This window comes from Entelurus aequoreus, linkage group LG05 (assembly GCF_033978785.1).
Source record: "Entelurus aequoreus isolate RoL-2023_Sb linkage group LG05, RoL_Eaeq_v1.1, whole genome shotgun sequence".
In the NCBI taxonomy this organism is placed as follows: domain Eukaryota; kingdom Metazoa; phylum Chordata; class Actinopteri; order Syngnathiformes; family Syngnathidae; genus Entelurus; species Entelurus aequoreus.
Window position 1 is genome coordinate 51,915,634 of NC_084735.1, and position 24,806 is coordinate 51,940,439.

Here is a 24,806-nt window from a genome sequence, read left to right on the forward strand (position 1 = left end):
GGAAAGACAGGCTGTTTACAGCACAGCACAGGTAGGATGAGAACATCCATCCATCCATTTTCTACCGCTTTGTCCCTTTGGGGGTTGCGGGGGGTGCTGGAGCCTATCTCAGCTGCATTCGTGAGCACATGATTTGTTCACTTTAAACCACTTCCAGCACAGATCTTGCATCTTTCAGTAGTGTTTTCTTTCTTTGTAGGTCAGAGTTATCAGTGTGCCATCATAATTCCTCATATCGGCTTGATAATTATCTGTACGATATGTATCGTGCAAAGTATTAGTGAACAATGGACAGGTATCATTGCATAGTAACACGCTACATTTCACTGTCGGTAACAGTAATTAAATGGGTTTTGAAACATTGGTATTTTTTAAACACTGTTACTCCTAATATTATTAAAGACGAGTCAAAAGAAAGTCAATTAACTATTGTGATTACTAAAGTTGATGAATGACATCCAGCGAGGATTGCTGGTGCCGTCGACAATCAGTGGGTAAAATTAAGGCAGCGGAGCCAATTGGTCCTGGCCAACGAAGATCCTTCTGTAAAATAGCAGCGTTGTTTTGTGATGCAGCTTTTAAAGTAAAGTTATAATGTAAAAAAAATATTTTTTAACGAAATTAGCTTGATAGTGTGAATTGAGATTGCAATTTTGGGGGAATTTGTTATGATATTTTTTTGTGCAGCACTGATGTCTTGCATGCTGATCTCTCTTCATAATCTATTGGTCCTGCAAGGGTGTAGTGACATATTCGTTAAAACAATATCACTTTGGGCACCACTAAAGAGAGTCTACGGTAATAATGATAATAATACAAACATTGACTGATCTGCTATTTTATAGAGCACCTGTCAGTAAGGATGGCTACCTTTCACATTTGAATCAATATAGTACCAATCCCCAGTACCTGGGAATCGATACCAGTACTGAACGATACCAATTTTAAAGACTTTCGTGAGTGCTAATTGTCTTATAAAATATATATGAATACATGTTTATAAATATATGTATATATACATATATTTAAAGGCCTACTGAAATGATTTTTTTTTATTTAAACGGGGATAGCAGATCCATTCTATGTGTCATACTTGATCATTTCGCGATATTGCCATATTTTTTTGCTGAAAGGATTTAGTAGAGAACATCGACGATAAAGTTGCAACTTTTGGCTGCTGATAAAAAAAGCCTTGCCTGTACCAGAAGTAGCGTGACGTCAACAGTTGAAAGGCTCCTCACATTTCCCCATTGTTTTCAATGCAGCTAGAGCGATTCGGACTGAGAAAGCGACGATTACCCCATTAATTTGAGCAAGGATGAAAGATTTGTGGATGAGGCTCATTAGAGTGAAGGACTAGAATGCAGTGCAAGACATATCTTTTTTCGCTCTGACCGTAACTTAGGTACAAGCTGGCTCATTGGATTCCACACGTTCTCCTTTTTCTATTGTGGATCACGGATTTGTATTTTAAACCACCTCAGATACTATATCCTCTTGAAAATGAGAGTCGAGAACGCGAAATGGACATTCACAGTGACTTTTATCTCCACGACAATACATCGGCGAAACACTTTAGCTACGGAGCTAACGTGATAGCATCGTGCTTAACTGCATATAGAAACAAAATAAATCAACCCCTGACTGGAAGCATAGATAGAAAATCAACAATACTATTAAACCATGGACCTGTAACTACACGGTTAATGCTTTCCAGCCTGGCGAAGGTTAACAATGCTGTTGCTAACGACGCCATTGAAGCTAACTTAGCAACCGGACCTCACAGAGGTATGCTAAAAACATTAGCTATCCACCTACGCCAGCCAGCCCTCATCTGCTCATCAACACCCGTGCTCACCTGCGTTCCAGCGATCGACGGTGCGACGAAGGACTTCACCCGATCACAGATGCGGTCGGCGGCCCGGAGACGGAGGAAGTTAAGGTGAGTTCGGCGGCTAGCGCGTCTGCTATCCATCTCTCATTCCTCCTGGTTGTGTTGCTGTAGTCCGCCGCTAATACACCGATCCCACCTACAACTTTCTTCTTTGCAGTCTTCATTGTTCATTAAACAAATTGCAAAAGATTCACCAACACAGATGTCCAGAATACTGTGGAATTTTGAGATGAAAACAGAGTTTTTTGTATAGGATTCAATGTGTCCGCATACTTCCCGTTTCAACGATTGACGTCACGCGCATACGTCATCATACATAGACGTTTTCAACCGGAAGTTTAGCGGGAAATTTAAAATTGCACTTTATAAGTTAACCCGGCCGTATTGGCATGTGTTGCAATGTTAAGATTTCATCATTGATATATAAACTATCAGACTGTGTGGTCGGTAGTAGTGGGTTTCAGTAGGCCTTTAATATATATAATATAATAAAACATGCTTTTATTTCGTCAAAGTATAATTTTCCAGCCATATTTGACACACTCTGCTGCTACTTTCATGCAGTGTCTAGTGACCAGCAGGCACTTTAACATAAACATAAAAAAATACACAGAACGACTGAACAAATATTTTTTACCTTCATTGTGCTTTGTACATAATATTAACTCTTTTGAAATGGACCAAATGGTTGAATTTCAATAATTTTGATTCAATAAATAAAGGATTCATGTACTTTTGTAGTTTTTTCCCCATATTTCTGCACAATAACTCAGATATGGTAACACTGGCTAGCAGTGAATGTGGAGTGATTTTTGGTCCAGAACATATTTTGCTTTATTTATTATTGATGTATTCCTTGCAACTTTATGTTCTATATTTTATATGAGATTTTCAGTTCATTAATCATCTCTCTCCATGCGTGGCTCTGGACTATGGTGTGTTGCTTTAGCCAGGAGGTAGTCTTTGCCTCTAGGATGAATGTGCTAGTCTTTTCTTTTGTTGAGTCATTTTGTTGAGTGTTAATACCGTAAGTATTGTACTCATTACACACCAGCTGTTTGATAGTGACATGCAACTTATTGCATGTCAAGTTTACAGTTGTAAAGATTTTAGTGTTGCTAAATAAAGGCAAAACGGGTGTTTGTAATGGGAAAGATGTTAATGTGTTTTTTATTCATTCGATCAATTAATCTAGTTAGTGATTAGCTTCTCCAGATGATGAGCAGCGTCACAGTTTTTTCAAAGTGTAAGGTAATCTATCACAGTTTTATGATAATAAAAATGTAAAATGGTAATGTTTTTAGGAATTTTACTGCTTTTCATTGTTATAAGGGTTATAGTTACGTCCTTATTTTGTTGATTATGTTACTCTCTCTTATCCATCCATTTTCTACCGCTTATTCCCTCCGGGGTCGCGGGGGGCGCTGGAGCCTATCTCAGCTACAATCGGGCGGAAGGCGGGGTACACCCTGGACAAGTCGCCACCTCATCGCAGGGCCACTCTCTCTTATGTTGTCAAATTGTTCACAAGTAAGTTTGTTTTTGTTTGCCTAAAATCTTTAGTTTTGTTCTAAATATGATCATTCTCAAGGCATTAAATCGATCACAACTGAACTGTTTGTGTTAGAAACGTTTACCTCTAGTCAGAGCAGAGATTACCGAATTTGGAGGGGTTGAAATCCCTAATGTTAATCAGTAATATGTCTGTTGCAATTTTAATATAAATTAGCATCGAGCTAACGCATTTTAAACAATAAGCCTTATTGTACTTTTGAGCACCTTCTTATTGCTTTGTTGGCATGGAAAATTGTAATACTACCTACAAACTTGGTCGTTTTTTTCTGGTGCCAAGGCTCAAACCGGAAACAACGTTAAGTGCAACAAAGGTAATCGAAATATGGCAACGTTTGATTTGACGTGAATCAGTAGTGACGGACTTCGGTCGGAATATAAAAGTACCGAATTTGGTCCCTATACCTGCCAATAATTGCCGCTTAAAATCGTCTTCACTGTTCTCCGCTTTACAGCGTCACTGATGGGCCTCAATAAATAAAACAATAACACAAAGCCAACATCTACCTACATTTTTATATTCATGACACTATGGGAGTGTATGGGTGGCTGTAAGGTAAAGCAGTTGACGGAAGAATGAGTTGCATTTTATCTTGTTCTTGTAGGGTACTCATAAGATACAAAGGTGTAACGTTGTCCGAATGAGCTTTTGCTGTCCTTGAAAATTGAAAAACATTTATTTTTAAACTCGTAAAGAAGTCACTTCCTTGATAAGGGTGAATAGTTTGTTTACTTGCTAAATGTCTGCATAAAACATTGCTTGCTCTCTTTGTGGACTTGGATTTTCCCAAGGCCAGATGCGCTCATCCAAAGTATAAAGTAACTTATCTTGTCTGAAAAATAATTAGGGATGAACACAATGGGTAATTCATAATATATGGGTTTAAATTATCCATCCATCCATCCATCTTCTTCCGCTTATCCGAGGTCGGGTCGCGGGGGCAGCAGCCTAAGCAGGGAAGCCCAGACTCTCCTCTCCCCAGCCACTTCGTCCAGCTCCTCCCGGGGGATCCCGAGGCGTTCCCAGGCCAGCCGGGAGACATAGTCTTCCCAACGTGTCCTGGGTCTTCCCCGTGGCCTCCTACCGGTTGGACGTGCCCGAAACACCTCCCTAGGGAGGCGTTCGGGTGGCATCCTGACCAGATGCCCGAACCACCTCATCTGGCTCCTCTCGATGTGGAGGAGCAGTGGCTTTACTTTGAGCTCCCCCCGGATGGCAGAGCTTCTCACCCTATCTCTAAGGGAGAGCCCCGCCACCCGGCGGAGGAAACTCATTTCGGCCGCCTGTACCCGTGATCTTGTCCTTTCGGTCATAACCCAAAGCTCATGACCATAGGTGAGGATGGGAACGTAGATCGACCGGTAAATTGAGAGCTTTGCCTTCCGGCTCAGCTCCTTCTTCACCACAACGGATCGATACAGCGTCCGCATTACTGAAGATGCCGCACCGATCCGCCTGTCGATCTCACGATCCACTTTTCCCTCACTCGTGAACAAGACTCCTAGGTACTTGAACTCCTCCACTTGGGGCAGGGTCTCCTCCCCAACCCGGAGATGGCACTCCACCCTTTTCCGGGCGAGAACCATGGACTCGGACTTGGAGGTGCTGATTCTCATCCCAGCCGCTTCACACTCGGCTGCGAACCGATCCAGTGAGAGCTGAAGACCCTGGCCGGATGAAGCCATCAGGACCACATCATCTGCAAAAAGCAGAGACCTAATCCTGCAGCCACCAAACCGGATCCCCTCAACGCCTTGACTGCGCCTAGAAATTCTGTCCATAAAAGTTATGAACAGAATCAGTGACAAAGGGCAGCCTTGGCGGAGTCCAACCCTCACTGGAAATGTGTCCGACTTACTGCCGGCAATGCGGACCAAGCTCTGACTTTGATCGTACAGGGAGCGGACAGCCACAATCAGACAGTCCGATACCCCATACTCTCTGAGCACTCCCCACAGGACCCCCCCGGGTACACGGTCGAATGCCTTCTCCAAGTCCACAAAGCACATGTAGACTGGTTGAGCAAACTCCCATGCGCCCTCAAGGACCCTGCCGAGAGTATAGAGCTGGTCCACAGTTCCACGACCAGGACGAAAACCACACTGTTCCTCCTGAATCCGAGGTTCGACTATCCGGCGTAGCCTCCTCTCCAGTACACCTGAATAGACCTTACCGGGAAGGCTGAGGAGTGTGATCCCACGATAGTTGGAACACACCCTCCGGTTCCCCTTCTTAAAGAGAGGAACCATCACCCCGGTCTGCCAATCCAGAGGTACCACGCTGCAGAGTCTTGTCAACCAAGACAGCCCCACAGCATCCAGAGCCTTAAGGGTGTCCTGGTGCCAAGTGCACATATGGACACCCTTATGCTTGAACATGGTGTTTGTTATGGACAATCTGTGACGAGCACAAAGGTACAATAACAAAACACCACTCGGGTTCAGATCCGGGCGGCCATTCTTCCCAATCACGCCTCTCCAGGTTTCACTGTCGTTGCCAACATGAGCGTTAAAGTCCCCCAGTAGAACGAGGGAATCACCCGGGGGAGCACTTTCCAGTACTCCCTCGAGTGTATCCAAAAAGGGTGGGTACTCTGAACTGCTGTTTGGTGCGTAAGCACAAACAACAGTCAGGACCCGTCCCCCCACCCGAAGGCGGAGGGAGGCTACCCTCTCGTCCACCGGGTTGAACTCCAACGTGCAGGCTTTGAGCCGGGGGTCAACAAGAATTGCTACCCCAGCTCGTCGCCTCTCACTGCTTTCAACGCCAGTGTGGAAGAGAGTCCAGCCCCTCTCGAGAGAACTGGTTCCAGAGCCCTTGCTGTGCGTCGAGGTGAGCCCGACTATATCCAGCCGGAACTTCTCTACCTTGCGCACAAGCTCAGGCTCCTTCCCCCCCAGCGAGTTGACGTTCCACGTCCCAAGAGCTAGCTTATGTAGCCGAGGATCGGACCGCCAAGTGCCCTGCCTTCGGCTGCCGCCCAGCTCACAATGCACCCGACCTCTATGGCCCCTCCCATGAGTGGTGAGCCCATTGGAGGGGGGACCCACGTTGCCTCTTCGGGTAGTGCCCGGCCGGGCCCCATGGGGACAGGGCCGGCCACCAGGCGCTCGCCATCGTGCCCCAACTCCGGGCCTGGCTCCGGATGTTTAAATTAAACATAACTAAATATGTAAATGCATGGTGGGTGTTAGCAGCAACTAATCAACTAAACATCTGCAAAAATAACATTTACAAAATAATGATATTTATATTATTTACGGCACAGTTAGATACTTGTTTACTGAGGGGTTGTTGGGTTAGGGAGGGGATTAATAATTTGGCTATGCAATTGCTGAAAATGATGGGAAGGGCCCCTCTACATACCAACTGACACTGTGGTCAAAGTTGGAATTGTGACAAAACACATTTTTTTAAGATATTCAGCAATTCGTCACGTTTCATGTGTCAGGTAAACCGCGACGAATGCGGCCATATGAATCCCCTTCCTACTGTAAATACAATGTCAGCCAGAGGAGATTGGCATTTGTGATCCGCATTAAAAGACAATAATCGGCAGTGGAGATCACATACTTTTTTTAAAATGAAAAACAGCCTACACTTATCAAGTGTAGCATTGTGTGGCTAATGGCTAGGTCAATTTGACCAATGTAAAAATATGTTAACCACTGCCATTAGTAAAATTAATGACTTTTTTCACACTAAATTTACTTTTTTTTTTTCAATAAATACAGTATATAAAAACTCTGAAATACTTTATATTGGTCTGGTATTTTACAATCAGAAATGTCTTTGTTCCATCTATGCTTTATTCTTTTGTTTAGAAATTAATATTGACATTTCTGCATTTGCTTTCTCCCTCAGCCCCTCCCACGTTCACAGATACGCCACCTCAGTACGTTGAAGCCAAGGAGGCTGGCAGCATCACTTTGACCTGCATGGCCTTTGGCAACCCCAAACCCTCGGTCAGCTGGCTGCGGGAAGGCAACCTTATGGTGACCAGTGCCAAGTATAAGGTATAAATACTGAATTTGTTACCTTTATGATTTATTGAGAAAAACACCCTCCAAAATCATTGCATTTATACTTCTAAATGCCAGAGCTTGTGACAATTCAGCAGTTTTCGGTGTTATTATACTGTAGTTGAGTTGCAAGTTTTGTCTTAGTTAAAGGGGAACTGCCCTTTTTTTTGGAATTTTGCCTATCACTCACAATAAGAGATGTACATAAATGCTTTAATATGTAATATCGGAAAATATCGGCATCTGTTTTTTTATCGGTATCGTTTTGTTTTTTGTTTTTTTTATTAAATCAACATAAAAAACACAAGATACACTTACAATTAGTGCACCAACCCAAAAAACCTCCCTCCCCCATTTACACTCATTCACACTCATTCACACTCATTCACACAAAAGGGTTGTTTCTTTCTGTTATTAATATTCTGGTGCCTACATTATATATCAATGTATATCAATACAGTCTGCAAGGGATACAGTTCGTAAGCACACAGGATTGTGCGTGCTGCTGGTCCACTAATCGTACTAACCTTTAACAGTTAATTTTACTCATTTTCATTAATTGCTAGTTTCTATGTAACTGTTTTTATATTGTTTTACTTTCTTTTTTATTCAAGAAAATGTTTTTAATTTATTTATGTTATTTTATTTTATTAATTTTTAAAAAAAGGACCTTATCTTCACCATACCTGGTTGTCCAAATTAGGCATAATAATGTGTTAATTCCACGACTGTATATATCGGTATCGGTTGATATCAGTATCGGTTGATATCGGTATCAGTAATTAAAGAGTTGGACAATATCGGAATATCGGATATTGACAAAAAGCCATTATCAGACATCCCTACTCACAATCATTATGAGAGACAAGAAGACCGATATATAAAAAAAAAAGCATTTTAACTCGTAAATAAACATAAATAAAAGTCAGCTGACAAAGGAGTCCTCCATTCCGCCCATAAAGCCCTCGAAACAACCACACAATAACCCACAGGCACCCGCCCTCCATGTGAAAACACTATCATTAGTTTGGAACCGTAAAAAAGAGAAGCTAATGTGAAAAAAAAAAATGTTAACATAAAAAACTTCCAAACACAAAAAAACAATACAAGAGTACAAATATATGAATATTGGCATCGAAAAGTTCTCATGATTAAAAAATATAGCCACCAAAAATATTGAATTTTTTCCAATGTTTGTATTTATTTGTTGCCAAAACTTGTTTTAGTGCCAATACAACTTTGTCTACAATGTCGATTTCTTTTTTCGATACCAAATCTTACTGGCAGTGTTTTAGCTCCATAGCCACCAAGCTAAACTTGCCAATCAATATACCTTTTTCTGTGTCCGTTTCTGCTCTCTATTTGTCCCTGTGACTCTTCCACCACAACGTCATGGACTAAGAGCCACACAGGGTACATGTTAGTTGCGTGATAAGAAAGAAATAGTGCTGTTGAATGACATTTTTGTTAACTTTTTGTTATCGCATTAACTTTGACAGCCTATGGCTGTCTCGTGCACAAACACACGTCCATAGATACGTACACAAAAGCCGCCTCAGAGAAGCGACAAACAATTTGCAGAAATGGCTGACAACTTGCCCTCATTTCTGCCTTTAACCACCGGGAGGCCGAGAAAAAAACATTGAAGAGTGAGAAGAGTAAATACTGGAGATCTTTTTGAGCGCTATAGAGACCTTTGGAAACCGCCACAAGTTTCAAAATGGTTGCTACATTTATGTTAAACAGGTGAGTAAAATCATACACTTCTTCCTAACACTGCTTTTGTAGTAAAACTTTATATTATGACCAAATAATTCTGTCTTGGATTTCACAAATACATAATTCTTCTTTGTTATTGTTACGATAGTTTATACATTCAATGATAGCTAACGTTAGCTAAACTTAGCCAAATTGCTATCATTAACAAACAAACAAAACTAGTTTTACCTTCATCTGTGATATGTTACAGCCAAAGTGCAATCGTCAATTAAATCCAAGATTTTATGTCTTTAAAAATGTTCATATTTATCTAACAAACTAATTAAGAAAGTAGTGGAATAGGTAGCGTTGCATGGCGTAGCTAACACTGACTAGTAACAAATAGTTTCAACCGACAATGTATGTATATGACCTGCTCAGTGGCCTTGTGGTTAGTGTCCGCCCTGAGATTGGTAGGTCGTGAATTCAAACTCTGGCTGACTCATACCAAAGACTATACAAATGGGACCCGTTACCTCCCTCAGCATCACTCAGCATCAAGGGTTGGAATTGGGGGTTTAATCACCAAAATAATTCCTGAGCGCTACCGCTGCTGCTCACTGCTCCCCTCACCTCCCAGAGGGTGGAACAATGGGATGGGTCAAATGCAGAGGGTAATTTCACCACACCTAGTATGTGTGTGACAATCAGTGGTACTTTAACTTTAACTTTATGTTTTCTTCGCATTTTCCTGCTAGTGTGTGTGTTATGTGGGGTTGTGGCTTGTATGTTTAAAGAAGGAAGAGGGCAGTAAACAGTACAATGCCTACGACACTTAGCTTCCTTAAGGCAGACGTGTAGGGATGTAACACGATGAAAAATTCATATCACGGTTATCAAAACCCAAATGATCACCGTTATTATTATTAACGCGGTATTGTTGAATGTACCTAAATAGTACTTAAACACACACTAAGTTCTTTGACTAAGATATTGTTTTTAAATAACTAAGAGCTTAAAATAGACCCACAGTTAGAAAAGCCACTGTTTTGCATGTTTTGTGTTCCTTATGCTTCACTGATAGTGTTTTAGTCTTAGTATTTTATCTGTTTCAATGTCTAAGCGTCCTGACCTTTAAAGGCAGATCTAACCTTGTTTTTTTGTTTTTTTTGTGTTTTTCCTGTGTTGAGTCATTTTGTTCCAATTTAGTTACTTATTTTTTCCCCACTTCCTGTTCTGTGTGTGAAGTGAATTATATTTATATAGCGCTTTTTCTCAAGTGACTCAAAGCGCTTTACATAGTGAAACCCAATATCTAACTTACATTTAAAGCAGTGTGGGTGGCACTGGGAGCAGGTGGGTAAAGTGTCTTGCCCAAGGACACAACGGCAGTGGCTAGGATGGCGGAAGCGGGGATTGAACCTGCAACCCTCAAGTTGCTGGCACGGCCACTCTACCAACCGAGCTATACCGCCCAATGGTGTATAGCTCGGTTGGTAGTGTGTTGGTTGTGTGTTGCCTTGCAGTGACTTTATTTCCCTCCCTCTGTTATTTTCCCTCACCTATTCTTGATTGACGATCAATGGACTCACCTGTCCCTGATTGCTAATCAAAATGGTTTATATGCTAGCTTCAGCTACCTCTTGCTGCTGGAACATTTTTTTATGTTTGTTTTACATTGATATGATTTAATTGTCCAGTATTGTCCAGTCTTTATATGCACAGCTTCCCTGTGCTTACTGTGCACTTCAATGCTGCACTCTATTTTTGTATTTTTAAACAATACATACTTTTATTACCTGCACGTCATCTTCTGTCGCCACATCTTAGGGTCACAACTTCCACAACAGTGCGAGAACATAACACTAATCTTTTGTTTTATTGGTTTGTGTTGTAGCACTTTAGGATGCATTTAAATGAAAAGTGTTTAACAAATAAAGTCAATTATTTCTTATTTATGGCGGGTGTTGTGGCATCCAACTCAGTTTAGTGGTCCTTTAATGCACTGTAACAACACCTCCGCCTCGTATAAAACAATCCATCTGTTCTAAAAGAGCACAGCTTGTCGGTCCAATGTGCACAATTGAATAGCTTATTTGCGCAGACAGCAATACCGTAAATTTAGATTGGGGTATGTGGTTTCTTTTTGGGCAAATACTTTAATGACACTTGTTTTCATGTTAGCATGGCGCCAGTCAATCTGTGAGTTTATCAAAATGGAGTTATCAATCATGGTTTTTTGATCATTTTAATTAAAAATGGTCAGGAGTTTTACCGCGGTTATAATTAATACCATTTATCATTACATTCCTACAGCCGTGTAAGCGTTACAAACAGTCACTTTTATCCATCCATCCATCTTCTTCCGCTTATCGGTAGTCGTGTCGCGGGGGCATCAACTTAAGCAGAGAAGCCCAGACTTTCCTCACCCCAGCTACTTCGTCCAGCTCTTCTCATCTCGAAGCGTTCCCAGGCCAGCTGTTAGACATAGTCCCTCCACCGTGTCCTGGGTCTTCCCCGCAGTCTCCTACTGGTCGGACGTGCCCTTAACACTTCCCTAGCGAGGCATTAGGGGCGCATTCTGATCAGATACCCAAACTACCTCATCTGGCTCCTCTCGATGTGGAGGAGCAACGGCTTTACTTTGAGCTCCTCACGTATGACAGAGCTTTTTACTCTATCTCTAAGGGAGAGCCCACCCTCCGACGGAGGAAACTCATTCCGGCTGCTTGTACTTGTGATCTTGTCCTTTCGGTGATAACCCACAGCTCATGACCATAGGTACATCGAACGGTAAATTGAGAGCTTTGTCTTCCGGCTCAGCTCTTTCTTCACCACGACGGATCGATACAGGGTCACTGCAGACGCCGCCCTGATTCGCCTGTCGATCCCACGAGCCACCTTTCCCTCGCTTGTGAACAAGACCCCTAGGTACTTGAACTCCTCCACTTGGGGCAGGATCTCCTCCCCAACCTGGAGATGGCACACGACCCTCTTCCAGGCGAGAACCATGGACTCGGACTTGAAAACGCTGAGTTTCATCCCAGTCGCTTCACACGCTGCAAACCGATCCAGTTAAAATTAAAGATCCTGGCCAGATGAAGCCAGCAGGACCACATCATCTGCAAAAAGCAGAGACCTAATCTTGCAGCCACTAAACCGGATCCCCTCACCGTCCTGATTGCGCTTAGAAATTATTTCCACAAAAGTTGTAAACAAAATTGTTGACAAATGGTAGCCCTGGCAAAATCCAACACTCACTGGAAACAGGTCCGACTTACTGCCCGCAATGCTGACCAAGGTGAACAACCTCTGGCATGTTCACCTTGGTCAGTGATCATACAGGGAGCAGACTGCCACAATCAGGCGGTTTGATACCCCATTTCTCTGCACACTCTCCACAGGACTTCCCGAGGGAATGCCTTCTCCAAGTCCACAAAACACATGCAGACTGGTTGGGCAAACTCTCATGCTCCCTCAAGGATCCTGCCACAGTTCCACAACCAGGACGAAAACCACACTGCTCATCCTGAATCCGAGGTTCGACTAGCCAGCATAGCTTCCTCTCCATTACACCTCAATAGACCATACCGGGGAGACTGAGGAGTGTGATCCCACGATAGTTGGAACACACCCTTTTTAAATAGATTAACCACTACCCCAGTCTGCCAATCCAGAGGCACTGTACCCGATGTCAGTGCACACTGTGTATAGTGGGGACAGGGTACTGCTGACGTCGACTTTGGATGTTGTGGATCGGTGGAAGAAATACTTCCAAGACCTCCTCAATGCCACCTACACGTCTTCCATTGAGAAAGCAGTGGTGGGCTCCCCTATTTCTGGGGCCGAGGTTGCCAAAGTACAAACCCCGTTTCCATATGAGTTGGGAAATTGTGTTAGACGTAAATATAAACGGAATACAATGATTTGCAAATCCTTTTCAACCCATATTCAATTGAATGCACTACAAAGACAAGATATTTGATGTTCAAACTCATAAACTTTATTTTTTTTGCAAATAATAATTAACTCAGAATTTCATGGCTGCATCACATGCCAAAGTAGTTGGGAAAGGGCATGTTCACCACTGTGTTACATGGCCTTCCCTTTTAACGACACTCAGTAAACGTTTGGGAAATGAGGAGACACATTTTTGAAGCTTCTCAGGTGGAATTTTTTCCCATTCTTGCTTGATGTACAGCTTAAGTTGTTCAACAGTCCGGGGGTCTCTGTTGTGGTATTTTAGGCTTCATAATGCGCCACACATTTTCAATGGGAGACAGGTCTGGACTACAGGCAGGCCAGTCTAGTACCCGCACTATTTTACTATGAAGCCACATTGATGTAACACGTGGCTTGGCATTGTCTTGCTGAAATAAGAAGGGGCGTCCATGGTAACGTTGCTTGGATGGCAACATATGTTGCTCCAAAACCTGTATGTACATTTCAGCATTAATGGCGCCTTCACAGATGTGTAAGTTACCCATGCCTTGGGCACTAATACACCCCCATACCATCACAGATTCTGGCTTTTCAACGTTGCGCCTATAACAATCCGGATGGTTCTTTTCCTCTTAGGTCCGGAGGACACGACGTCCACAGTTTCCAAAAACAATTTGAAATGTGGACTCGTCAGACCACAGAACACTTTTCCACTTTGTATCAGTCCATCTTAGATGAGCTCAGGCCCAGCGAAGCCGACAGCGTTTCTGGGTGTTGTTGATAAACGGTTTTCGCTTTGCATGGGAGAGTTTTAACTTGCACTTACAGATGTAGCGACCAACTGTAGTTACTGACAGTGGTTTTCTGAAGTGTTCCTGAGCCCATGTGGTGATATCCTTTACACACTGATGTCGCTTGTTGATGCAGTACAGCCTGAGGGATCGAAGGTCACGGGCTCAGCTGCTTACGTGCAGTGATTTCTCCAGATTCTCTGAACCCTTTGATGATATTACGGACCGTAGATGGTGAAATCCCTAAATTCCTTGCAATAGCTGGTTGAGAAAGGTTCAACAATTTGCTCACGCATTTGTTGACAAAGTGGTGACCCTCGCCGCATCCTTGTTTGTGAATGACTAAACATTTCATGGAATCTATTTTTATACCCAATCATGGCACCCACCTGTTCCCAATTTGCCTGTTCACCTGTGGGATGTTCCAAATATGTGTTTGATGAGCATTCCTCAACTTTATCAGTATTTATTGCCACCTTTCCCAACTTCTTTGTCACGTGTTGCTGGCATCAAATTCTAAAGTTAATGATTATTTGCAAAAAAAAAAAAGTTTATCAGTTTGAACATCAAATATGTTGTCTTTGTAGCATATTCAACTGAATATGGGTTGAAAATGATTTGCAAATCATTGTATTCCGTTTATATTTACATCTAACACAATTTCTCAACTCATATGGAAACAGGGTTTGTACTTTGGCAACCTCAGCCCCAGAAATAGGGGAGCCCACCACTGCTTTCTCAATGGAAGACGTGTAGGTGGCATTGAGGAGGTCTTGGAAGTATTTCTTCCACCGATCCACAACATCCAAAGTCGACGTCAGCAGTACCCTGTCCCCACTATACACAGTGTGCACTGCTTCCCCCTCTTGAGGTGGCGGATGGTGGTTCAGAATTGCTTCGAAGCCGTCCGGGAAGTTGTTTTCCATGGCTTTTCCGAACTCCTCATGTCCGAGTTTTTGCCTCTGCAACAACCAAAGCTGCACACTGCTTAGCCTGTCGATATCTGTCCGCTGGTGTCCACCAGCGGGTTCTGGGATTACCGCCACGGCAGTCACCGACCAAGTTGCGGCCACAGTTCCAATCGGCTACCTCAACAATAGAGGCACGGAACATGGTCCACTTGGACTCAATATCCAGCGCTTCCCTCGTAACATGTTTAAAGTACTTCAGGAGGTGGGAATTGAAACTCTCTCTGACGAGAGACTCTGCCATACGTTCCGAGTAGACCATCACTTTGGGCCTGTCAGGTATGTCCGGCATCCTCTCCCCCCATCGGAGCCGACTCACCACCAGGTGGTGATCGGTTGAAATCTCCGCCCTTCTCTTCACCCGAGTGTCCAAAACACAAGTCCGCAAATCCAACCACAAAGTTGATCATTGCACTGCGGCCTATGGTGTCCTGGTGCCAAATGCACATATGGACACCCTTATGTTTGAACATGGTGTCCGTTATGGACAATCTGTGACTAGCGTAAAAGTCCAATAACAAAACACCACTCTGGTTCAGATCAGGGTGACAGTTTCTCCCAATCACGCCTCTCCATGTCTCACTGTCGTTGCCAACGTGAGCGTTGAAGTCCCCAAGTAGAACAAGGGAATCACCTACGGGAGCACTCTCCAGTATTCCCTCTAGAGACTCCAAAATGGGTGGGTACTCTGAACTGCTGTTTGGTGGTCAAGCACAAACAACCGTCAGGACCCGTCCCTCAACCTGAAGGCAGAGAGGGGCCATAGAAGTCGGGTGCTTCGTGAGCTGGGCGGAAACCGAAGGCAGGGATCTTGGCGGTCCGATCCTCGACTACAGAAGCTAGCTCTTGGGACTCGGAACGTCACCTCGCTCGAGGGTAAGGAGCCTGAGCTGGTGCGCGAGGTAGAGAAGTTCCAGCTGGATCTAATTGGTCTAACCTCGAGGCACAGCAAGGGCTCTGGAACCAGTCTTTTCGAGAGGGGCTGGACTCTCTTCCAGTCTGGTGTTGCCAGTCACTTTTATATTGATCTAATTTTTTATACATAGGTCAAGAGCCAATAACAAACAAGCTATAGGTGACAAATGACTCACACACACTTTGGGAGCCCCTGGTTTACACGTCTATGAATGTTCACATTCATCCAGGTCATTGTCATCTCAGGTCATTCAATCGATCGCAACTGGACTCTTTGGTTTGTCTCAGAAGGCCTAGAAGACTAGAAGGTTTACACGGTTTCTTTTTATGGAAATACAACAATGCAAACATATGCAATCGTAACAGTTTGAAAACCGTGAATGATTACATTATTTGTAGTAAATGAAACTTCCCTATTAATAATAAATCCAGTTTGTAGCCTTGTTACCCAACTCTACTTGGTGGCCCACCGCTTATTTTGCTCTGTTTATGGGAAGGCTAAGTTTAAATGACCTATGATGATTTAGATCTACATTTAAAACACTACCTCATGGTCTAAATCAGTGGTCCCCAACCACCAGGCCGCGGCCCGGTACCGGTCCGTGGACCGATTGGTACCGGGCCGCGGCCGCACAAGAAATTAAAAAAAAAAAAAAAAAAATTATTAAATCAACATAAAAAACACAACATATACATTATATATCACTATAAATCAATACATTCTGCAGGGATACAGTTCATAAGCACACATGATTGTATTTCTTTATGACAAAAAAAAAAAAAAAAAAAAAAAAAATTTTTTACTACCCCTCCCCCACCCCCGGTCCGTGGGACAAATTTTTAAGCATTGACCGGTCCGCAAGTACAAAAAGGTTGGGGACCACTGGTCTAAATAATATGTATTGGACATACTTTGCCGTAAATTTGTCTCCACAATCACATTTATAATTTGCTTCCTGCATGTGTATATATAGGGGTGTTCCCAAATGGCAAATAAAACCCCACCGCACCCTCCCCCCAAAAAATCTTAATTTTTCTTTGAAACTGAAGACTATTAAATATATATCTTGAAGACAAACATAACCACTACTACTCTCCGGAAACAGTTATAACGTTATAAACATTATAAAGATCAATACATACAGAACAGTAGCAACATGTATGTCACTACACCGGTTACAGCCCCCTCAATCAATAAGATTTAGCTGTGAAGCCTTAGGTTAATCGACTGTACAGACACAAATAGGTTATTGCGCAAAACTAAAAATCAGTTGACAGTTAGTGTCTTCAAAATAACATGAGAGCCAGGGTTGTCCGTGAAAAGAGTCACGTGTAACTTACGTAACTGGAGACGAAAATAGACGTAGACACATGGACCAGGTGAGACTAGCAATCAGACAGTTTATCTTTAAAACAACGCGAGAGTCACAGCTGCCTGCCAAATAATTACCTGCAAGGTACGTATTGTCAACACTGCGAACCATCTCCGTACAGTGCGGCCATCAATATTGTAACATGAAATCCCAAGTAATTGAATTATATTTATATAGCGCTTTTCTCTAGTCACTCAAAGCGCTTTACATAGTGAAACCCGTTATCTAAGTTACATTTAAACCTGTGAGGGTGGCACTGGGAACAAGTGGGTAAAGTATCTTGCCCAAGGACACAACGTCAGCCACAAGGATGGCGAAAGCGGGGATTGAACCTGGAACCTTCAAGTTGCTGGAACGGCCGCTCTACCAACCGAGCCACGCCGGCCCAGTAATCACGGCTCAGACAGATTTTTTTTTGTCTTTCTTTATTTCACAAATGCAACATTCTCGTACAATGGGCTTTATCGCCGTCTCGGCTCTCTAATCCGTCACCATTCAAACGACCTTTCAACACCACAACACACATCACTTTTCATCCTTGTTCCAAAAGTCCCGCCCCCTAGTCAAGCCATTGGCTAGAACTCGTAGGCGTCTGTGGCAACACTGACTTTATTCGTGGAAAATAAATTTATTTGACATGTGACATGTGTTTGCCTTTTTATGTTATAAAACATCTGTTTTAAAAAATGTAAATTACTGGACGCATGTCACATTTATAGAATTTTTTTTAAAATTTGAAGATGAATGTGTACGTGAGCGTTCTCATTTATCAGGTTATTCTCATGGCTGAGAATGTCATTGAATGAATAATCAGTTGTCTTAGAAAATGTTTGGCCTCTTATCCGAGTAGTTTTCATCTGTTCATGCTCATAGACTTAACTTGTACAGATCTAGTCTGAGCGCTTGGTGCCAAGGTCCTAACTATTTATTTTCTAACATGAGTATGCACAGGAAGGAATGCTTTTGGTCTTTTGTGGTGTAAAAAGAATGTGTCCATCAACAAATGTTAACCATAGAATTGTGAATTCATACACTGTATCCAATTTTAATGAATTGTACATACACTAAATCGAATTGCATCGAATCGTTCTGTTTTTTGAATGAATCGTGTTTCATATGTGTGTTGTATCTGCTGATGTACTTCTGTTGCCGATACGATATATGTCGAAAGGTGCCGATGATCAATTGATCTTTAACATAAACCTTATGATTTGACGCTTTGGCATTAATCATCATAGGTCCCCTTTAATGACGGTTGAGGGTTGTCAAGCTCGCAAGCCATGAGTCTTACTGCCCAAAGCATGCATTGAGTTAGTCAAGACTCTGCCATTATGTGACTAAGGATCTCCAAATGGAGCAGCCTTTAAAGCCGGATCCTAAAAGGAAACTTGTCGACCTGCTACATTTTTGTAGAATTATTGGAAAATTATAAATGGGATTAGATAAGGACTCATTGTGTTTAGTTATTTGAAAGGCACATGTTTCTGAATAAAATGCAGGACATACTGAACAATCCTTGTTGTCAGTGTCAGTAGCACTTAGACTGTTGGGCAAACAAATCAGCCTGTTAGCTTTTAAAAGAGCAGGGCAGAACAGATTTACTTTGGTGATGATGACCTTTTTAGGTGTTTTAGCCCCCCCCCCCCCAAAAATCATGTAACTAAATAATGCAAATAAGCTCTATGTGAACACAGTGCTTAAAAGAAACACCTAGCATTTGTTTCGTCAGTCAAGATGTTAACTCACATGTAGCTCACTTTGTACGCCATATGTCCTTTCTTAAGCAACCATTTCCATTTAGCGTAGTTGTACCAGTACACTACCATTAAACACCTAGCAAGCAACAATAAAAAAACAGTTACATATAGTTCAATCTAGTCACCGTATTGACTAGTAACAATCCCATTTGTATGTACAGGTATTTGATGGAAGTTTGACGGTGCTATCCATCACGCGGGAGGATCGTGGTGCCTATACATGTCGAGCCTTTAGCCCACAAGGAGAGGCCATTCACACAACACGGCTGCTAGTTCAAGGTGGGTTTGTTTTTTCACCTTCTCTAATGGTACACACTTTTGTTAATCTATGGGAAAGGAGAAGTGCTCACCAGTGTTGTCATGGTTACCTTGAAAAAGTAATCTGAGCAGTGATTATGGAGCCAGAAACACACTTTGTAGGGCTCAACAAAGACTAGACTGGCACATACAGCTTAATGGCAAAAATAATACATAGGATGCTAAAATTCTCCACTATTTCCATTTGTGAGAAAAAAGTTCGATATATTTCTAACTTATATTTGTCGATACGGAAGCGATATGCTAAAACTAAAATATGTTCGGCAGGGGCGGAGACGCAGTCGCTGTGAGCTGGAGGGGGCCAGGCGTAGAGGTTTTTGGCATGTAAATAAGACACAAAATGAGTGATTTTCAATACAGACAGAAATTGGCTTGAAATTGTGTCAATTTTTGACAAACGTGTTACATAGACCTCAATGAAGTGTTTTAGATAAACATTAATTTAAGATATTTTTGCAATATATAATATTATTGTGGAAGTTGCTTTCTTCCGGGTTCTTCGGGCCACCAAGCACAGACATCACCGCTCCTTTTCAAGGCTTTCAGACACAGTTTTTATTTTTCAATAAGGTCTCGAGTGCTTTTCAGCAATTGTCTTTCAGTCTGTGCGAATCCTGCTCTCGCCCTCGTTCGCTCTCGTGCTCCAACTCCAGCCACCATCAACAACCACCCTCTCTCCTTCTCAGCTGCTGCCTTTAACAGAGCGACAGGTGATTAGATAAATGCGCCCAGGTGGGCCATCTACTCACTTGTCGCTGATCTCGAAGCCGGTCCTGACACATCCCGCTTTGCCGCAGGCCCGCAGGGCCACGCCCCTCCACATACCTCCACCGCCAGACTCAGGCCGGGACGCCGTCCGGCCGCGCCTACTCCCCCCTCTTTTTTCGTCTTGGGGGTTGGGCAGGCCGCAATTGCCGCTGTTTTCTCTACCTGCGGCCGCACCTGCCCTCCTCCCAAGTGGTACCCCAGATATTGTACTTCCCTCCGGCCAACTGCACACTTCGCCAGATTGGCGGTGAGCCCTGCCTGTCTCAGGGACTCGAGCACTGCCCCCACCCGCCGCATGTGTTCTTCCCAGCTGCTACTCTGGCTGATGACGTCATCCAGGTAGGCAGCCGAGTATGCAGCGTGGGGTCGCAGTACCCGGTCCATGAGGCGCTGGAACGTGGCGGGTGCACCGAACAGGCCAAACGGAAGTGTCACAAATTGGTACAAACCTTCCGGAGTGGAAAAGGCCGTTTTTTCCTTGGACCCTGGTGACAAGGGAATCTGCCAGTAGCCCTTGGTTAAATCCAGTGTCGTGAAAAAACGAGCATTGCCCAGCCGATCCAGGAGCTCGTCGACCGAGGCATTGGGTACGCGTCAAAACGTGATACTTCGTTCACCTTGCGGTAATCCACACAGAACCGCACAGTCCCATCCTTCTTCCCTACCAGAACTATGGGGCTGCACCACGCACTGTGGGATTCTTCTATTACCCCCAATTCCAGCATGGATTTTAATTCCTCCCGAACTACTTTGCGTTTGTGTTCGGGAAACCGATATGGCCGAGACCGCACCGTAACCCCCGGGCTGGTCTCAAAATGGAGGAGAACACATCAGAGAAGCGCTGCTGCAACTCAGCAACATCCGCTCTCTGCGCTAAAATGAGCTGGTTGTCACAGGGAAGATGAGGGGGTGAGGCAGAGCGCGGAGCAAATTCTCGTGTGACAAGTGCCCCACCGTGTGGAGTTTTGCTCGCATGTCCATGACGTACTGAATTTCATTTTTGCTGGAGCTCGGACCCTCCTCCCAGCTTTCTTTAATGACGTCCAGCACTCCGCGAGGCCTCCGGCTATACAATAACTCAAAAGGCGCAAAACCTACGGAGGCCTGGGGTACCTCCCGCATCGCAAACATTAGGGGATCCAGCCATTTATCCCAATTCGGTTTGTTCTTGTGCATAAACTTACGGATCAGGGTTTTCAGCGTTTTATTCAATCTCTCCACCAGCCCATCTGTTTGTGGATGGTATACGCTGGTGCGGATGGCCTTAATTCCCAGTAACCCGTATAGTTCCTTTATCGTGCGTGACATAAAGGACGTGCCCTGGTCAGTCAGAATCTCTTTCGGGATTCCGACTCTGGAGATGACCTGAAACAGAGCTTGCGCAAGACTCTTAGCAGAGATAGAGCGCAGGGGCACTGCTTCGGGATAGCGTGTTGCGTAATCCACCAGGACTAACACAAAGCGGTATCTCCGTGTGTTCGGGTGAAATGGTCCGATGAGGTCCATCCCAATTCTCTCGAAAGGGACCTCCATGAGCGGTAATGGGCGCAAGGGCGCCTTTGGGGTGGCCGCTGGGTTCACCAGCTGGCAGTCCGGGCAGGCAGCGCACCAACGGTGCACGTCTGCCCAGAGGCCCGGACAATAGAATCGGACCATGACCCGATTAAGTGTCTTATCATACCCCATGTGGCCAGACATGGGGTAGTCACTTTCTTCTGGGTTCTTCGGGCCACCCAGCATAGACTTCACCGCTCATTTTCAGGGCTTTCAGACACAGTTTTTATTTTTCAATAAAGTCTCGAGTGCTTTTCAGCAATTGTCTTTCAGTCTGTGCAAATCCTGCTCTCGCCCTCGTTCGCTCTCGTGCTCCAACTCCAGCCACCATCAACAACCACCCTCTCTCCTTCCCAGCTGCTGCCTTTAACAAAGCGACAGGTGATTAGATAAACGCGCCAAGGTGGGACATCTACTCACCTGTCGCTGATCTCGAAGCCGGTCCTGACACATCCCGCTTCGCCGCAGGCCCGCAGGGCCACGCCCCTCCACAATTATCATGCAATTTTCAAAATGTTTCTGGAATTTAGGGACTTTTTGTACAAAAAAGTTAAATTTGACTAATGGAACTTGGTGAGGTGGTTAACAAATAGGTTGTTGACATAAGCAGGACAAATTTAAGGGGACTCCAGTATACAAAAAATATTCATTAAAACATTTCATATTGTATCACTTTGCCCTTGTACATACGGTATCTGCTCACTTAGAAACAGTCATTATAACATGCAGTATTTGCAGCACCTATGGGTAGTCACTAGCTGATTATGTAATGTATTACTAAGTAATGCAAAGCCAGAGGTACAGTAGGCTTTAATGGTTAGTTGACCTGTTGTGTATAGTTTACACTGTAATGGATTAATGTGGGCCCCTCCTGGAAAGCCACTGAGCTGCAGATCAACTAAGAGTCTACAGTGCCAGCAAATCTCCAGCGCTCAGTGCTAGTTCCAAATAGGGCAGGTTGGTACACAAAACTTGTGGGGATCGGCACACACACACACACACATGCACACACCAGCTTGTCCAGCATAAGGGTCTGGCAGATGGAAATGCTCTGCCATTTAAAGGCTCAGACTGTGGATGACAGGTCATAACTGACAAATGGTCATGCAGAGAGAGAGAGAGAGTGTGTGTGTGTGTGTGTGTGTGTGTGTGTGTGTGTGTGTGTGTGTGTGTGTGTGTGTGTGTGTGTGTGTGTGTGTGTGTGTGTGTGTGTGTGTGTGTGTGTGTGTGTGTGTGTGTGTGTGTGTTGTGTGCGTTACACATCCACCAAGATAGGACCACTGAGCCTACTAGGGACATTCACTTTCACATAACAGACGTACTTGCAAGAAAAGCTTCGCAGACACTGGTCGCACAGACATGTGCCTCTTTGTGTCTGTCCAGATAAACACCAGCGGTGACGTCACAAAATCTTGTCGCCAACAAATTGTATTATTGAGTTTTTTAACGTTAACGGTTGAATCCCGATGAATCGTTGTGATTTTAAACACAAATGTATTGTTTTTCATTAGAAAAATGAGGCGCGTCTTCGGGACGCAAGAAAAGTTCTTGGCAACATCTCTAGGAATGTGAACTGTATGTCATAGGGTTGTAATGGTACTGTATGCCATAAACAGTGCCCTTATCGGTTTAGACTAAATGTGTGTAAATGTTTTTTTTCATTTATAGGAAATAAACATTCCTTTTTGGCTGACGTGCGGCATTAATAGTAGGAGTTTGTAGCCTCATTCCCAAACAGGACACATTAATACGGAAAGAGGCTTTTTCAAACAAGTCCCTTACGCAATGTGAACAGTGGGGAAAATACCGAACCAAAAGCTCTGTACTGAACTTATCGATTTTACACCCCTACATTGAATGTACCGGTACTGGTGCTGTCTTCTTTGTGTCCGTTTAATGATGTTCTGTGGGTTAGCTGGTTAATTTGTTGCATTATTTTTTTGTCATTTTTTGTGAGAATATTGAAAGAAATTAGTGATATTCTTGACTCTGCCTTTTGTGTGTTCCCCACCAGGCCCTCCGTTTATTGCGTCACCGCCAGACAATATTACTGTCAACATCTCACAGGACGCCTTCTTCACCTGCCAGGCGGAAGCCTACCCTCGGAATCTTACCTACACCTGGTTCTGGGAGGAGGATAATGTCTTCTTCAAGAAGTAAAGTTATGATCGGGTTCATGATTGTCCATTATTTTAATTAACCAATGTTTAGCCTTTAGAACAGGGGTCACCAACGCGGTGCCCGCGGGCACCAGGTCGCCCGTAAGGACCAGATGAGTCGCCCGCGGGCCTGTTCTAAAAAAAAAAAAAAAAAAAAAAAAAATTAAAAAAAAAAAAAAAAAAAAAAAAAAATTTTTTTATTTTTTAAAATTTTTTTAAATCTACATAGAAAAAACACAAGATAAACTTTCAATCAGTGCATCAACCCAAACAACTTCCCCCATGCACACTCATCCACACCCACTCACACAAAAGGGGTTATTTCTTTCTGCTACCAATATTCTGCTTCCCACAACATAGACAACACATCTGCAAGGGACACAGTCCCTGAAGCACACATGATTGTATAGGCTGCTGGTCCACTAACATTTTCATTAATTACTATTTTTTATGTAATTATTTTTATATTGTTTTACTTTCTTTTTTATCCAAGAAAATGTTTTTTATTTATTTATCTTATTTTATTTTATTTTTAAAAAAAGGGCCTTATCTTCAACAGACCAGGTTGTCAATGAAATTAGATTTGTTTAAAGGGTTTTTTAAACCAGGCCCAGTCCAGATAATGTCCAAGTCGGACTCAGCAACACACACCTTCATTCATGTACACAGAAAAAAATTAGGGAACACAACAGATTGCATATAATTTATAAACAAAATTACATTTTCAAAATAAGCATTTATGTACAGTCCAGATTATGTCCAGGTCACTCAAATTAGGGAACACAACAACAGATATCATATAATCTATAAACATAATTATACTTTCAAAATAAGCCTTTGAGGACTTCTCATCTTTTTTTAAATGTTTTTTGGCATCATTATCGTTTTCAACCATGTAACTTTCTAAAGTTAGAAAATACTGAATAAATGTTTTAGAGAAAGTAATACTAAGTGAATATCTGTTTTTGGCCTTAAAAATAAACATTTTACAAAGTACTATAATTAAATTGACTAAATCATGATTGTCAATGAACTCTCCTAAAATAACAGAAACCACATTAAGCTTCATAAACA

At 43.1% G+C, this 24,806-nt stretch overlaps 1 protein-coding gene across 2 annotated transcripts in view; it reads left to right on the forward strand.

Annotated features, from left to right (window-relative positions):
• Positions 1-24,806, forward strand: part of LOC133650742 (protein turtle homolog B-like) — a 268,746-nt gene that overhangs the window by 102,671 nt on the left and 141,269 nt on the right. For both annotated transcript variants that reach the window (XM_062048342.1, XM_062048344.1), the window contains exons 4-6: positions 7,332-7,483; positions 19,095-19,212; positions 23,588-23,729. In XM_062048342.1, coding sequence (XP_061904326.1) covers positions 7,332-7,483; positions 19,095-19,212; positions 23,588-23,729 — 412 coding nt within the window. The remainder of the gene's footprint in view (positions 1-7,331; positions 7,484-19,094; positions 19,213-23,587; positions 23,730-24,806) is intronic.